The following is a 17,633-nucleotide window of genomic DNA, read 5'->3' on the forward strand; positions in this document are numbered from 1 at the left end:
AAGAAATGGGGGGGAAAAAGGCGACTTGGCAGAGCGTTTGTGTGTGTGTGTGTGTGTGTGTGTGTGTGTGTGTGTGTGTGTGTGTGTGTGTGTGTGTGTGTGTGTATGAGAAAGAGAGAGAGCCTTTTGATGAGCAAAACAAATCATTGAATATTACAGTGGCAATGTGTGACTATATCAGTGCATTTAGGTATCTACGTATAGTCTACTTCTTGTCAGACTGCTACGCAACAGAGCTGATTGTCTTGGTTTCTTCAGTGGAATACAAAGAAAATAAATTGGACAATAGCACGGTTTAAAGAAACATTACTTTGATGTTATTTTATATGTTTTATATGTATGTGTGTGCGCGCACGCATATATATACAGTATATATATATGTGTGTGTGTGTGTGTGTGTGTGTGTGTGTGTGTGTGTGTGTGTGTGTGTGTGTGTGTGTGTGTGTGTGTGTGTTGTTGGTTTATGTAGTGCAATTGGAACTATGGTGGGACTCTATGATAAGCGGATTAGAGTGGATTTGGGAATAATACAATAAAACATATAAAGGTATGTCGTTTTTGTGTGTCATAACAACAGGGCACCAACTAGAAATGAAACCAAATGATAATAAAAATCGTTCATAGAACTATAATCATTTTCTAATGACTTTTAAAACCATTACCACCCCTGTACACTATGAACAGTATCCAATTGTCTAACTAAAAGGTGCTTCTCGACTACAAAGCAGTGCATTGTCTCAGAATATGCTCAGGAGAACCACAGGCAAAAATATTAAAACTTAAAAGGCTGTATCCACATCAGTTAAGAAATGAATCGACAGAGAGAGAAAAACATCAAGACAAACAACTTTCAACCTTCAGTGAAAAAACCTCGCTGAAAGAACTGTTGAATTAATTGAGGCGACACAATGACCAACGATGGGCACAGTAGCATGAGAAGTTACAAAATAAATTCTATTTTTGATAAAGGTAATAGCCGGGGCGAACACTTAATTACAATCCAGCTGAGAAGATACTCCCCTAAAAACACTGAAAATGTGACACCTTTCACCTCAGTGGTTCGCTAATGATTTCCAAATGTCAAAAGTTACTCCCCTCATCTCTTTCATAACAAAAGAAAGCCTTTAGCAAAAGTAAAGTCTAGAAAATATCTCCTTTTAACTTATGTTACAATACAAACAATTAAAGAGGTCTAAGGACAGCATCATGGCTGTTAGGATTTATAACCTTTTTCTTTTCTGTGTTGTTTTTCTCAGTCAGGTTTTCAAGGAAGACTTCCACATTAGACAAGTGTCTCAATAAAAAGTTACATGATGCATCGCTCCCCGCTGTGCTGCAGCTTTCGTCTCCACACCGTCAGGTGTTCATGCAGGCAACACTTTAACACTTTTCTTAATTCACTGTGGAGAGGAAAGGACATAGAGACGGATTGTCCTTGAACACGACAGCAGCCACTTGTGTAGAATGGGCACTTGATTAAAAAAAGTAAAGAAATAATAATAATAAAAACTGAGAACTTCAGACAAGGCTTGAAAGAACATGAGGAGAGAATAGAGCAGGGGGGGGGGGTGATATGAACAGACAATATTTCAGGTTAGGTGGGGAATCTGAACTGAACACTTCCAAATGCACTACGTAAGCTTGCAAAGGGAACACATGAAAGTAAACACGCACGCACGCGCACACACACACACACACACACACACACACACACACACACACACACACACACACACACACACACACACACACACACACACACACACACAGTAAGTACTAAAACGGGAAATGGAAAATAAATTTCCTGAGTGCAAAAAAAAGTAATAAAATAAAGAATCTTGTATAAGTACCAGGGTGGTGGTGGTGGGCTGACTGACTGTAGATGGTGTGAGCAGACTTTGGAACAAAACCAACATAAACTCAATGAATAAAAAATAAAAAAACAACAACACACACATAGACTCCAATCCCCCCACCCCCCCCTCCAAAAAAATAAGAAAATAACAGAAAATCTATAAATAATCATCTTTCGTCATTACTAAGAGAAACAGTTTATTTGTTTGCCGTCCATTACTGCTATGTGTCGGCAGATTTCTCCCCCCCCTCCTCCTCCTGGTGCACCTCCTGCTCCTCCTCCTCGCCGCCGGGTTGCGAGCAGGGAGACTCTGCTCCCCTCTCCTCCCCCGCCTCCTCCTCCCCCACCTGTTCGTCCAGAGGGACCTCTGTCGATTCCGAGTCCTGTGTGCAGAGCGTTTTAGAGTCACTACAGCTGTTCTCCTCCTCTTCCAACTCCTCCTCCTCCTCTTCTTCTTCTTCCTCCTCCTCCTCTTCCTCCTCCTCCTCCTCGGGCTGGCTGCCGCTGTCCTTCTCCGTGTCCGACTCACCGTCCTCCTCCAAGGTGAGCTCAAACTGGAACTTGTCCCCGCCGGGGGGCCGGCTGCCGTCCTCCGGCTCGTCCAGGGCAGGAGAGGGGCTCTGGGGGATGGTGCTCTGGTACCACTCCCGGTTGTCCTCCAGCGTGTCCAGGATGTCCTGGGCGTCCGGGTGCACCAGGTCGGCCCACGTCTCCCACAGAGGGTGGACAATGTAGTCTATGAAGCCCACCTACAGACATGGTAATGTGTTAAGCTGCGTCCAAACCTGGATGGTTCGAGCGGCACGATTACATGCAAAGTGAACGCAAAGACGAGACGACGCGCGACCGAGCACGGCGCGAACGGTCGCCTCGGTATCTTCGCCCCACTTGGAAAAATCCAACTGAAGCAACCTTCGCTTCACCCCCACTCCACCCATCGCGTCCTGACAGCAAATTGCGTTGATGTTGTCCGGAGACACGGAAATGTTTTGGGTGTTTGGTGTTGGGACTTTTTCTGGGTGTTTCGCTTGATTCCAATGGAACATGATTTTTTTACCAACGTGGTCCTGCGTGACCAAAGTGAAGCAATAGAAGCGACTAGAATAGAAGAAATATCTTCAGGTTTGGAAGCAGCTTTAGGAGGGGAAAACGCTAAAGGAGCACTAGGAGCGACTGACGCGCCAAGTAATTAATTTAGTCAGACCAGTCATTTTCAACCCTTTTCATATCAAGGTCCATTAGTACCATAGGAGAGATAACAGGCAAACGTTGATCAAAAATAACAATCCTTCTACATTCTCAAATTGTTTAGCCTTCATGTAAATTAAATAATTCAGATGTTTAACAAAAAAATCAACTCTTGAGAATAAAATGAGAGGTTTAATTTTACGCTCTCAAGAGTTAAAGATCTATAATGGTCCATTTGGTTACCAATGCTCCATTTAGCTGGGGACCACCTGGAACCGGAACCCCCTCAGGGACCACTGGTACATCTGGTGACTGGTGAATTGAGTCAGTGGGCTCAAACTGTGGTCATTCGCACTGGGAAGGTCGCAGGAATGCCCTTTCAAAGCAGTGGGCGTCGGTTTGTTACCGGGGGTAACGTTCATTGTGGTTAGATTTCCCCAGATGTATCAGCCGCGGAAACTATTGATTTTCAATGAGAGACGAGCGTTCAGGTAGGGGAGGCGGGGGCACGCTGACAGGCAGAGCGACAAGCAGGACGCGACCTCGCGCAAATGTCGCGCACGTGTCCACGTCTCACACACAAGCGCCCCACCAGAGTCAAAAGCTGAATTGTGGTTATTGTTTTTCTAGTGTACGTGACGTGCATTGTATTCACATGAGGACATGTGTGACGCTGCAGATCCAAGTGAGAATGCAACCATTGTGACGCTCACCACATGAAAAGCACTTAAGTGGTATCAAATTATGTAACTGTAAGTGTGTGTGCGTGTGTGCGTGTGTGTGTGTGTGTGTGTGTGTGTGTGTGTGTGTGTGTGTGTGTGTCTTTTCTACTGAGACATCATGTTTGTCACACATGAGTAACGCAGATCCTAGCGAGAACGCAGGCATTGTGCCGCTCCCTATGTGTGTGTGCGAATGTGTGTGTGTTTGTATGTGTCTGTGTGCGTGCATGCGTGCATCTGTGTTTTACCTGGGTCTTCTCCACCGAGGCATTGTGTTTGTCACACATAGGGCTGATCTCCATGCCTCTCTCCCTCTCTCTGTCCCCCTGGCTGAAGAACTCCTCCATGATGCGATCGGTCCACTGCCGATACACCTGGAGAGGCTTGGTGGGGTTGCTCAGGTCTGCACAGTGCACCATGTTCTGGAGAACCTGAACATATCGCATTGAAGACACCCCCCCCGCAAGGTCTTAAAACACAGCTAGGAAAATAATGATATGCATAACAATACATTTGTATTTTGTAGTAAAAATGTAACGCTCCAGGTAATGATAAAATAAAATAATTATTCTGCAGTGTTTGAAGAATTTAGAACAATCAGTCAGGAGATTTTCTGTTTTACGTATTTTTACTTTGTAAATCGTATCATTCTATTGTGAGGAGGACGTGAAAATCGGACTTTTCTAAATGTGTTGTGTGCCAAGAACCTGTGCTGGACAATTGGCGCCAGCATAAGAAAAACACGTTTTATGCACTGAAGGCTAGTGGGGATAACTATACAGAACACACTGGAAAGTGAATTTCACATCAACTATCGGCATATCAAACTTCCCCTTTTAACACATATGGTGCCAACCCAGAGTTTCCCGAGTTTGTATTGGTACCACCGCTGTGCCAACCCCGAGTTTCCCGAGTTTGGGCCGTTTTTGAAGATTTCTTTTATTTTTTTTATTTTTTTTTACAATTTGTTTTTTTCAAAAATGTTTTTTTGGACCTCCAGAAATGTGTTAGGCATGATCGCGATCACGAAATTGCATGTTTAACCCCCATACCAACCCATTCTTTCAAACATGGCAGCCATGTTTGTTTACATCTGAAGAAAACATAATGGCTGATAAATCATGAATGCCTGAACGGATTTCCAAGCGGATTTTTTTGTTTGAAAGCTGTGAACAGTGGGCACATACGTGGTGCATCATCTAGGCATGGGCGTGCACGATCCGTGCACTATAAATTACATGGAAGTCTATGGAGACCATGGCATCAAGGGACATTGAAGAGAAAAAATCATGGCACCAAAAAAGTTAAGAGACTGACCTGTATTCTATCTGAATAGTTGTCCAGTAGCAGCACTCCAGAGCTAGTCACCTTCTTGGTCTCAACCATTGTCTTCAGATCAGCCAGTAGGTTCATGTGCTTGGACATGTCAGTTGCTAGGACCTTGAAAACACAGACCAGGACAAGGCATCAATAAACGTCAAGTGTTTCCCCGCAAAGGAGAAGAAACCCAAATAAAGGAGAGAATGACAGAAAGATGAGTTGCTTATTATACTGTATATAATAAGAGCCCATTCCCTTCAATCATGCTAAAGATGAGGCTGGTGTTATAAACCTGGAGTAAGTAAGCCAGTAAAATGATCGAAGGGAACACGTTGGTGCTAACTGAGGATTGTTGAAGCACCAGTACATCGTTAAATAATGATACAAATATTTAACCCATTTAGAAGGGGTACACATTATTGTGTATCATTATTTTATGCTTTAACTATTGAAAAATAGCATATATACAAGCTCACAGCGCGGCACCGAGTGCCGCGCTGCGAGCTTGTAGATCTGCTATTTTAGAAAAATCGTGAAAATTATAATTGTGTCTTTTGAATATATTTGAAAAATAACGACTAAAGTATAATTCTACCACTTTCCTTTCAACAACAAAGAGAAGAAAAATGAGTAAATAGTAAAAATAGTAAAAAGATTCACGGGCGCTGGGGCCAAAAGTTCTCCTCTGCCTACAAAATGATGTCAGACTTAACAGCCCCATAGTTCTAGGCCTAAATAGTCTCCAGAAAGCGGGTCATTGATGCTGCATAAACGTACGATGTCAATGACCATCTTGCGCAGTGATTGTCGTTGTTTTTTGGTCAGGTTCTGGAAGATGTCACAGTTCTCCTCCTGCAGTAGCTTGAAGCCTACTGCCAGATGGTGGTTCTCCAACACTGACGAGTCATTGTACATCAACGCCAACTCAGAGTCTGGACGGAGGAAACACAAAGACATATGTTTATCGTTACGGTTTGTTTCAGTTCTCTGACAAATCAGACAGGGCATTCACGAATAGTGATTTTTAGTATTCGAATTATTCGACCTCAAAGTATTCGAATAGTCGAATATTCGACAGGACTGGCCAAACTGTCAAATATTAAGTCAGCAAGAGGCGAACGTTGTGAAAATAGCCGATCTACATGCTCACAACGGTTGTGAGCATGTAGATCTGCTACTTTCACAATGACTTCCTATGTAGCCAAGCTTTATAAAGAAGTGAGCTTTAAATGCATGAAAATCTATTAAATGTTTTTATTGGGAGGAAAGACATATACATGTACAGTTATTTTACCCAGTTTATTCTATCAATGTAGCCATTATCTCTTTGAGAGGAGAATGATGTGCATACAATAGCGTGAACATTTGCATTGGAATAAGATGCAGCTTAAATTACTTAGTTTGCTGCTGCTGTTGTACTTCTCAGTCTAGCAGAGCTGAGGGGAAATAAAGCACCAGCATGTTTTCCACTGAGAGAGGTTCCCCAAAGTTGGGTCATTCAAAGGTCCTCTGGTAGTGCTTAGATTTTCCATTAAGATGCATTAGTCTTGGCCACAGTGGAGAGGTGCCGAGCAGAGGGGAGAAAGGAGATCCTGCTCTGTGGCTGACAGAAGATCAGTCTGGTGGTTCCTAACTGGGATGACTCATACTGCATTTACTGCTGGGATTCCCCATCTGGGTTTATGGGAGGTACGGCACTATTTGCGAGTGTGCATGTGTATAAGAAAGCCCCAAACTGCAATGCTATTATGGTACTGGTAATGGGTCTAGAGAGGGCTTTAAGACAAATAGTTTGTATTTATTGCGACCGTAGGTCGCGGTTAACTATGAAAACCGGCACATCTTGTCCGTACGTATCTTGTAACACCTCAATGTCTATAGCTGCTGACCTGTTTGTTGACATTGTGACATCATATTGTTGTGACATCACCTCATCAAAGATCAAACCCTGGATATCCATGGAGACTACTGGATCATCACCTAGATCTCTATATATGGAGCTGACCACTACGTCTGATTCCAAGATGATGCCCTGTTAGGGTAACCACACTAATAGAATCCCTTTTATGCTAATCAATATTAAGCCCATATCTGGGAATTCCCATAAAATAGAATCCCTTTTATGCCCATCAATATTAAGCCCATATCTGGGAATTCCCATACAATAGAATCCTTTTTATGTCCATCAATATTAAGCCCATATCTGGGAATGCCCATATATGGACATATTGTGTCAGTTTAACCAGTCCAACTTAAACAACCAACCGCAACTCGAATCACACTTGCAAATGAATTCCGTCCTGCCCTTTAGGGTGAGGTCGCCCTTAGGCATCTTACTGGTTATATTTATGTGTGTGTTCTTCGATCTTCTCGCTGTGCCTGCCTATGCTGTGTAGACCTGCTACACAGATACTGTATAAACATCTATATGAGTATGTGTATATCAGTGTTTCCCCCAGTGTTGGCCTCTGAAATAATTTCCCCCAAAACAAATACAAAGGTTCTGTGGTGGCAGCCTTCTCATCCTCATTGTGTATCTTCGTCTGTCTTGTTCAGTAACATCTGTGCATTTGTACCATACACAGTATGTACAATATACTGTATGTTGGACATTACTGAATTTGCAGCACAGTCTGGCAGAGTGTGCCACACTAACATTTCACTGCTCATACTCATACTATGAGTATGTGACAAATAAAGTCTTTGAATCATTGAATCTTAATAATGACAGAACAAACCCTTACTTTTTCTGTCATGTCAAGTCCAAATGAAAATAAATTAAACACAAAATTGATCCTCATTTTAAAACTACCTGGTCAAAGTGATATTTCATCATCAGTTGCAGTTCAGTCACATGTGTGATGCCTGCACTTGAGAAAGCAGCACTTAACCACAACAAGTGCGCCAAATATTCGCCTTCACTTCACTTTCACTTCAGTTCTTCTCTGCAAATTTGAAATGCATATCCATTCCATTGGTGGATCAAATCTTGTCAGCGTAGTGTGTGTGTGTGTGTGTGTGTGTGTGTGTGTGTGTGTGTGTGTGTGTGTGTGTGTGTGTGTGTGTGTGTGTGTGTGTGTGTGTGTGTGTGTGTGTGTGTGTGTGTGTGCGTGCGTGCGTGCGTGCGTGCGTGCGTGCGTGCGTGTGTGCACACGCGCGCATGTGCATGTGTGTGTGACTGACGTAGCTGCTATCTCCGGACTATATTTAGACTCACTGGTGTTGATGAGGAACTGGTTGGAGACTCCAGGGTGGTCCACGTCATGAATTGCACTGGCAAAGATGGCAGCTAGGATCTCCAGGTCTGTGAACACAGCCTGGAACAAAGACACAGGAGGGCGGAGGGAGGAGGGTCATTGACGGGACAATGAATGACAATGCTTCGGAACCTGAGAGCCATTGATTGGGCTTTGAGCTGCAGTTTATTTGAAACTCAGGGATGGATTCACAAAGAACGGATTGTGTCCACTAATGAAATATATGGTACAATGGATAGCGTTGTATCTGCCCCGAATTAAGTTATAATATTCATAAAAGATATTGCGCTAATAGCGCAAACATGCCCATGTTTTGCTGTTGAATGCATTGTACCCTAATTTTCCTCCATGATGGCTTTTCACCGCACTATTTACTCATGTCGTTGCTGTCGAGCAACCCACAGACAAACGTTCACTATAATATACTACTATGTATAACTAAATAGCAAAAATGGCTGATCTACTATGCAAGCTCACAACATGTCACATCATGTGTTGTAGATCTGCTATTTTTGCAACTTAATGCTCATTTGCATAGAAAGGGCCAATGCTATGACGAATGTATGTACACTTATTTCATTGAAATATGCGCAAAGAGCACCACAAGCTGCCATGTTTTTTGGCTTGGCAGCGCTTTGTGTGTGTGTGTGTGTGTGTGTGTGTGTGTGTGTGTGTGTGTGTGTGTGTGTGTGTGTGTGTGTGAGATTAACATGCGCTAGGATTTGATGATCCCTGATGTGGAAGTGAACAACCACTTATGTGCTGCCTGGGACCAGCGCTTTAAACTTGGAACAAACAGAAGCCTGCTCATTTTCCAAAGGTCTTGACATGAGCCCAGGGGTGTCGCACCAAACTCTGGGCCCTGGGTACTTTAACTGTTGAAAAATAGCAGATATGCAAGCTTGTAGATCTGCTATTTTTTGAAAAATCGTAAAAATGTGAGCAAGTCTTTTCATTTCAAATACTGACATTTCAAATCCTTCTAAGGTTTTTTGAAAAACCTATGTTTCTATGTCAGTGGTCAAACCTTTTCATGTGAAGGACCCCCAAAATGATATGTATTTGGCCACGGACCCCCATCTCAAAATATCTGGTTCCAGGGACCCCCCCAGAATCAAAATTTGAGTTACAAAAGTTTGCTTAAAAAATACATATATTCAAAGATTCGCACACATTTTAACAGCTTTTCAAAAATAGCAGATCTACAAGCTCGCAGAGTGGCACTAGGTGCCGCGCTGTGAGCTTGTATATCTGCTATTCCTCCACCTTGGGCCCTAGTAACTCAGTCCCACTCAGGGCTCCAGACTAACTTTTTCACAGGTAGCACTGGTGCCACCTACGTTTTAATTAAGTAGCACCATCAGAAATTAGGTAGCACCACATTTTCCTTTGTATAGCGTATTAACGTGGTATTAATACATAGCCTTATTATACTGATGACAGTTGTGTTCATTTCCATACCATAAGCCATTTCAATTTGCCTTGATGTAAAGATTGACAATGACCCAAACTTGATATTTGCTAAATATTTTAATCTGAACTTTAGGTTTCTCTGCATGAGCAGCAGTAAAAATAGGTCAGCATTAAGGCTGTGTGATATTAGGAAAGCCTTTGATATTTGATATAATGTTGTTGAATACCCCGATAACAATATGTCTCATGAAAAAAAAAAAAGCTGTAGCCTAGTTTTTATGGATTTTTGCTTCAAGTTAATATTTGCAAACTAAAGACATTAATTCAAGAAAGATTTACGAATATCTCTGCTAACAAACGCAATATAGAACTATGACTTTAAACTTGCACAACGTAGACTAGATGCATGCAATAGGCCTGCTTTCATGCAGGATGGAAAAATAAAATTGTCCTTATGGTTTTAGAGTGAGATACTGGGAAGTAAGCTGCTTGATATCAACAGAAAACGTTCACTTGGACACACACACACACACACACACACACACACGCTACACTAAAGACAAACACACACACACACACACACACACACACACACACACACACACACACACACACACACACACACACACACACACACACACACACACACACACACACACACGAGACACCAAAGGCAGAAAAGTTTACAGCTGCCGTTCATTTGAGCTAATTGGCTATGAAGTGAGAAGCGCATTTTGGGCACTGAGGAACTTAACGAGTCACACAGCTGTTTTTGTAACAGTAGGTTATGTAACCATAACCAACGCAAAGGTGGAAACATCCACGAGCGATTGCTAATCTATAGCTACTCTAATAGCAAACAAACAACCTGTGGACTGGATTATAGATTAGTTCGAGATGACAACAGAAAAAAGCACGGTTATACAAAGAAAGGTTAGTATGTGATATCTATCCAATGTGATGTGAGCGAGAGAGAGAGAGAGAGTCTGTCTGTCTGTCTGTCTGTCTGTCTGTCTGTCTGTCTGTCTGTCTGTCTGTCTGCGTGTGTGACCCACCAGCCACCACCGGACCAACGATAAAGTGTGTGTGTACTGTATGTGATTGAAAGAGAAAGAGAAGGGGAGGGGCCGAGCATAGCCTCTAGTCTGCAGGCAGGCAGCCAGGGAGAGAGAGACGGAGCGAGAGAGAGAGAGAGAGGCGTCAGGCGATCTTCGATTGAGGATTTTCTTTTTGTCCCCTCTTTTTTTCCAACTCGCACCAGCGCGACCTGGTTACATTTTAACTCGCACTTTATGAAATTAAGTCGCATATGCGAGTTAATAGGTCGCACCCTGGAGCCCTGGTCCCACTTTTCCCCCACTTGTGACGTCCCTGCATGGGCCTCACCTCGAGGGCAGGGGTTGATAGCAGCACGTGAGTGGACTGGGTGACGTCAGCAGCATGGATGTTGTTGTGGTACGCCACGTCCCCATGGTAGTGGTCTTCTAAGGTCATCAGGTATGTGATAAAGGTGTCGAGTGGAATTTTAAATGTTTTCAACAAATCTCTTTCCTGTGGAGTTGGTAGAACATAAACAAGGGGTCAATTCAAAGTAAGATTCAGAATGAAACTAATCATTGCCTAATTTATACTCTCTGAGTCCCACACTGAAAGTGGCAGATCGACAAGCTCACAAGGGATCACATCGTGATGCGATGCGTTGTGAGCTTGTAGCCTACAGCTTGTAGCCTACTATTGTACGACTAAGTACAAATCAAGATTCAGTCAAAGCTCTGGGAATCCCAAGAACATTTCTATAAAATAATAACTGACCTGAATAACTGAAATAACTGAATAATAAGAACTGGGGGGTCTAATGATTACCTGGAATATTGTGTGCATCATGACCGTCAGTGGCCGGTTCCCAGAGAACTCTGTCACTTTGAAAACGTTAAGGCCCCATTTATTCACATCCTCCAATTCCTGATAAAGTAGAAAACAAAACATTATTATTCAATCTCATTGATACTTTAGATTTTCCCTCCTTCACTCTCCCCAATACACCATACTTCCTTTCACGGCTATCTGCCCTATCATCATCGTCACCATGTCACCAATCCTATAAGACATTGGTTCTCAAAGTGGGGTCCAGGGACCCTCAGGGTTCCTCGAGAGGGTTCTTAATGGACCCTCACAGGTCTGTAACTCTGAGAGTATACATTTGTATACTTTCAGAGTTATGTTTGAGAACCTCTGCTGCGAGGCCACGCAACAAACCTTAGCCAGTTCGTCCTCTGTCTCCGTCTTGACTCCAAAGCGGGCGATGTTGGAGTTGGTGAGACTGGAGGAGTGCTGTAGCTTCTTCACCCCGCTGATCTGCGACATGGGCTTGTTCTTCTTCTCCTTGTCCTTCTGGGTCTGTGGGGTAGGCATCTCCACCTCATGCTGCTTGTCTGGGGAACAGCAACAAGAAAGAAGACCAAAAAGATTATACGATTAATTTGGCGATTGGATGGCCATATTTACAGGCCAATTTGGTTCTGTACTGTTGAATCTAATGTAGAAACTGATATGCTGTTGTGAATGTATTTATAATGTACATACATTTTTTATGGCCATTTTAAATGTGGACACCACAGAGTTAAACTCGCTGCTTTGGCATTCTGAACAAGTGAATCTGTCTCTCTCTGTCTGATTTATACAGCTGGACAATGGTGGTAAAAAATTGCTGAGCTACAAGCTCACAACACGTTGCATCGCAATGCGTTGTGAGCTTTTAGATTTGCTATTTTTGGTGCAGGACGCCATCGCACAACAGAGTATACATTCGGCATTTCTGTCCTCACTCACCCAGGAAGGTGCTGGAAATGAACTCAGAAACCTGGTTCCCAGAACGGCTCATTTCTGACAGGTGAGTCAGCTCCCTGTTCAGCATTCTCTTGAACTGAAACACACACACACACACACACACACACACACACACACACACACGGTATGGTTAGATATAGGCAACATGAAACACGGTCCATAGTTACTCATTGTCTTGCTAAATGGATGAGGGTCTGGAGTTGCTTGGAAAACTGTGAGAAAAAGAAAAAAGTTTACATCAAATTTGCAGCATTTACTGTATGTGGATCTAGTGTATTCATACCGTGTAGTCATTCAAAAGTAGAAGAATGTAGAAGACATACAACTTGTGGGCAATATCTCCCCAGTGAGGTACGGGAGCGTTGCATGGGAGACATAGACTTGATGTGAGGGTGAAAATGAAAGATGAATGATCTATAGGAAGGTACTGTATTTATGCCCTGTATAATTGCGCAACAATGGTTATGACGTTTGATATTATTAATAACATGTACAATATTTAAGAACAGCCTTATTTAGGTTTGATGTACTTTGCTTTATACGTACATGTGCGTATCTTGTTAAAAAGAAAAAAGAAAAACATTTCCAAATTGCAAAATGTGGTGCAGTTTTTACAAAATAATAATGGTCTTTCTTTGTTGATCTTCTGGGAATGGTCAACATGTGGTCCAGTGGAAAATGTATGCTGTCAATGAATATATTGATCTGAGATTTAATTTGAGGATGTTTCCACTCCCAAAACACCACAGTAACCATTTACATACATTTCACCAGCGTTACTGATGAGAAATATATGCCTATGAGAATGAGGGCGAGCAAACGAGCATGCATCCTTGGGTCCTCCTCACCCACAATCTCTAAAACATATGTACATAAAGCACTACACAGCAAATTCCTCAGTATTAATGTAACTGACAGTGTACAAATGTACACTTGAAGTCTAATTTACACAGATGAGAAGGCTTCAAATCACAGCCGTGACAAACTGACTGCAAAACCAGAGAATTATAATATGAGTGAAAACATGTATTGACCTCTTAAATAACAGCCTCTGCATTACATGAATCAATGTGGCTTCATACCAAATGAATAATGTATGAGATTATTGGTCATAGAGGTCAGTATTGATCACACAAGATAGACCTTTACAACACTGCACTTACTGTGCAATTGTGTATTGATATCCTATTGGATCATATCCCGTGGGCCTTGTGAACCTTTTCAAGGTGGCATTACTGCTGCACTCATAGGCATAGCACTCATTAACAAAGAGTACACCGGAGAATATCATGTCATCTCATGTCTGTACCATTCGCCATACATGAGATCATACATAAAAGAAACATTAAATGCCAAAATAAATAAATGATGCAGTAATACACCACATACTGGCGTAAAACATAAAAGTTGCATAATCACTGCAGTTGTATTCAAGGCTATTTCTTGGTTAGAAATCCTTTAATATATACTCTGTGTGTGTGTGTGTGTGTGTGTGTGTGTGTGTGTGTGTGTGTGTGTGTGTGTGTATATATATATATATATTTTTTTTTTCTGTGTTTTTTTTGTTTTTTTTCAATCAATCTCAAACAGCTACGACAATCTGTAGGCCTAGGTATATTGATGCCGTAAATAAAGGCACCCAAGTACAGTATGCTATGCTGTACTGCACATCTAGAGTTGTAACCATACCATTTTCTGTGCAAGGAAACTAAAGATGAAGCAGCGTCACCTGTCCTTGTCATGGATTCGATAAAGTGTGCAATGGATGCAGAAACATGATGGCTATCACAAGCATTTTTCAGCGGCAGGGACGTTGAGAGATCTCCATAGCTACTGTAGTATGAAATGCTTTCTGAGTGGTGTGTCAAAAGATAACCTTCAGTGAGAAACAATATTCTCTTTCTCTGGAGACGATATCAGGCCTTTGCTCTCACACAATTGCAATATGGCGTATTTCTACAATTTAAAAACGAATGACAGCTTTTAAAACCTTACCTTTATGTATCCCCAGGAGACAGAAAGGAGGTAATTGGCTTCAGGCATTTTGACAAATCAACAAACCAGATCCAGGGAAATAAAAAAAATTACCAGTATGTACAGTATATATATTATATACAGTATACACTGTATCTATAGAAAAATAAACAGTTATAGGTAGAGAGCGTGAGAGAGCCAGGCAAACGACAACAGCTCTACTCAATGAAAGCCCTCAACCTGAAGAGAAGCTTGTTTCGACATAAATCGTCTGTTTAGAATCCAGGCGAAAGCCATCATACTCCTCCACAGTGAATCTCTCCATAGTCCTGCATCCAGAGAGGAGAGTCAGCTTCTGAGGCAGGATGTAGTGAAGCTCCCCAAAGATAGGATGAGAGCATCATCGTGACCATACACGCTGACATGCGCGTGCACGTCGTCCACATGCACTCGCATACACAGTTACACTGCTACGGTTATGAATAATTGAGGATGCTTGCGGATGTTTGGTTGGTGCCAAATCACCAGGACAGCAAAAAGAGAGAGGAGGAAAAAAATGTGTCAACAGCTTCCAAACAAGGCTGGCTGCCTGGCTGTGTGCCTGCTTCTCTGTCTGACACCAGCTCCCATGTGAGGAGAGCAGGCTGTTTCACTTGCACTGTCACAGCCATACCAGCGAATCAGGGCTTGGATAGGGAGAGCAATGAGCTCATCCTGAGCTCTGATTGGCTTGGGCTACAACGGCGCTGAGGTCACCTGCTGTGCGATTGGCTGGGACTAAAGTCAGTGGAAATTCCACCGAGGAGTTCTCTTTTTCCCTTCCCTTCCCTTTCCTTTCCTTTTCATATTCTCTCTCTGTGTGTGTGTGTGTGTGTGTGTGTGTGTGTGTGTGTGTGTGTGTGTGTGTGTGTGTGTGTGTGTGTGTGTGTGTGTGTGTGTAGTGTACTTTTATTACTATACACGAGGGCCAAAAGTAGAGTAGAATCTTTGAAATAGACATGGGGACAATTTTCCTGGTTCTCACAAGAGAAATGTTACATTTATGGTTCAAAACTTTTTTTGATTTAGTCTAGACTCTAGGGAAAGATTCAGGTTGTGGTTAGGATGATACATTTAGATGCTTGACTTGGGTGTTGCGCACCACCAACAATATTTTGATAAAGCCTGAGTATAGGCTTTATTGTTTGGGTTAAAATGGAATAAAGATAAAAATGTAATTTGTAAAAATGTCACCATAAAATTCTGATGTCCTACAAGTATAGTACTACAAGCATCTGTGGGTGGGTGCGTGCGTGTGTGTGTGTGTGTGTGTGTGTGTGTGTGTGTGTGCGTATGTGTGAGATACAATCTAGTGTTGATGATGCGAGTAGGGGTTAGCTCATCCCTCGTCATGCATTATTCTCTGTAAACCGTCAGGCCCTTTGGCTGGTTCTGGCAAAGATTGGCTGCCCAGAAAAATACATTTGTGTACTGAGACTGCTGCATGACAACATGTCAGCAACAGTACTCAGTGGCAGTGGAGATGAGACAGAACCCTTCAAGGTTGACACGGGAGTCAAACAGGGATGTGTCATCGCTCCAACACTATTCTCCATCTTTGTTGCTGCTATCCTCCATCTCACAAGCAAACATCTGCCCCAGGGAGTCGAAATCATGTACAGAACCGACGGTCAACTCCTCAACATCAACCGATTCAGGGCTAAAGGCCAAACCACCACCATATCCATCATGGAGCTGCAATATGCGGATGACAACGCTCTTGTAGCCCTCTCAGAAGAGGACCTGCAGTGCATTCTGTCAGCCTTTGCAAAAGCATACAAACAGCTTGGTTTAGCCATTAATATAAAAAAGACTCAAATCCTCCACCAACCACCACCAAACAGCAGTACACCCGTCATACCCCCAAACATCTTCATTGATAACATCAGACTGGAAAATGTGGACCACTTCCCATATCTTGGCAGCCTCCTCTCATCAAAAGCTGTCATTGATGATGAAATTCACCACCGCCACAGCTGTGCCAGTGGGGCCTTTTCCAGGCTAAGGAAAAGAGTATTTGAAAACCGAGACATCCAAGCAAAGACCAAAATCATGGTCTATAAAGCAGTGGTGCTCCCCACTCTCCTGTATGGATCAGAAGCTTGGACCACATACAGCAGGCACTTAAAAGCACTTGAGGCCTATCATCAGAGATGCCTTCGAAAAATCCTGAGGATCAGCTGGGAGGATCGACGCACTAACACCAGTGTCCTGGAGGAGGCTGACATTCCTACCATCACTGCCACCATTGCTCAGAACCAGCTGAGATGGACTGGCCATGTTGTCCGAATGCCTGACTCTCGCCTCCCAAAGCAAGTCCTGTATTCCCAGCTAGTTAAAGGGAAACGGGCCCCGGGAGGCCAGAAGAAGAGGTTTAAGGATAACATCAAGACAAACATGAAGAAGTGCCACATAGACCTTAGATCTTGGGAGGACATGGCAGCAGACAGGGCGACCTGGAGAAACATTGTCCGTGAGGGTGCTGCACAGTACAACGATGACCTCCACCATACTGCACATGACAAGCGGAGGCTCAGAAAAGAGAGAGCAACCACCAAACAGGCCCAACCCAAACCCACCACCACTACATTCCAATGTCCACATTGCACCAGAATAATCGGGTCCAGAATCGGCCTCTATGCCCACCTGAAGACCCACAAGGACCAAGAGGGAGGACAGTCATACTCGACTACGAGTGACCGCCGATGATGATGGTGTGTGTGTGTGTAGTGTACTTTTATTACTATACACGAGGGCCAAAAGTAGAGTAGAATCTTTGAAATAGACATGGGGACAATTTTCCTGGTTCTCACAAGAGAAATGTTACATTTATGGTTCAAAACTTTTTTTGATTTAGTCTAGACTCTAGGGAAAGATTCAGGTTGTGGTTAGGATGATACATTTAGATGCTTGACTTGGGTGTTGCGCACCACCAACAATATTTTGATAAAGCCTGAGTATAGGCTTTATTGTTTGGGTTAAAATGGAATAAAGATAAAAATGTAATTTGTAAAAATG

The 17,633-nt window shown here is 42.9% G+C and overlaps 1 protein-coding gene across 1 annotated transcript in view; it reads right to left on the bottom strand.

The window, feature by feature from the left end:
* Positions 1-2,076: 2,076 nt before the first annotated feature.
* pde4d (phosphodiesterase 4D, cAMP-specific) overlaps positions 2,077-17,633 on the bottom strand; it is a gene marked incomplete at both ends in the record, with an annotated part of 157,565 nt that continues 142,008 nt past the window's right edge. Inside the window, 9 exons of the mRNA XM_080738628.1 lie at positions 2,077-2,604; positions 4,014-4,196; positions 5,083-5,205; positions 5,863-6,017; positions 8,303-8,402; positions 11,142-11,306; positions 11,619-11,717; positions 12,012-12,187; positions 12,585-12,678. Coding sequence (XP_080594754.1) covers positions 2,077-2,604; positions 4,014-4,196; positions 5,083-5,205; positions 5,863-6,017; positions 8,303-8,402; positions 11,142-11,306; positions 11,619-11,717; positions 12,012-12,187; positions 12,585-12,678 — 1,623 coding nt within the window. The remainder of the gene's footprint in view (positions 2,605-4,013; positions 4,197-5,082; positions 5,206-5,862; positions 6,018-8,302; positions 8,403-11,141; positions 11,307-11,618; positions 11,718-12,011; positions 12,188-12,584; positions 12,679-17,633) is intronic.

Source organism: Nannobrachium achirus (genome assembly GCF_963921795.1).
Source record: "Nannobrachium achirus genome assembly, chromosome: 12".
NCBI classification, from domain to species: domain Eukaryota; kingdom Metazoa; phylum Chordata; class Actinopteri; order Myctophiformes; family Myctophidae; genus Nannobrachium; species Nannobrachium achirus.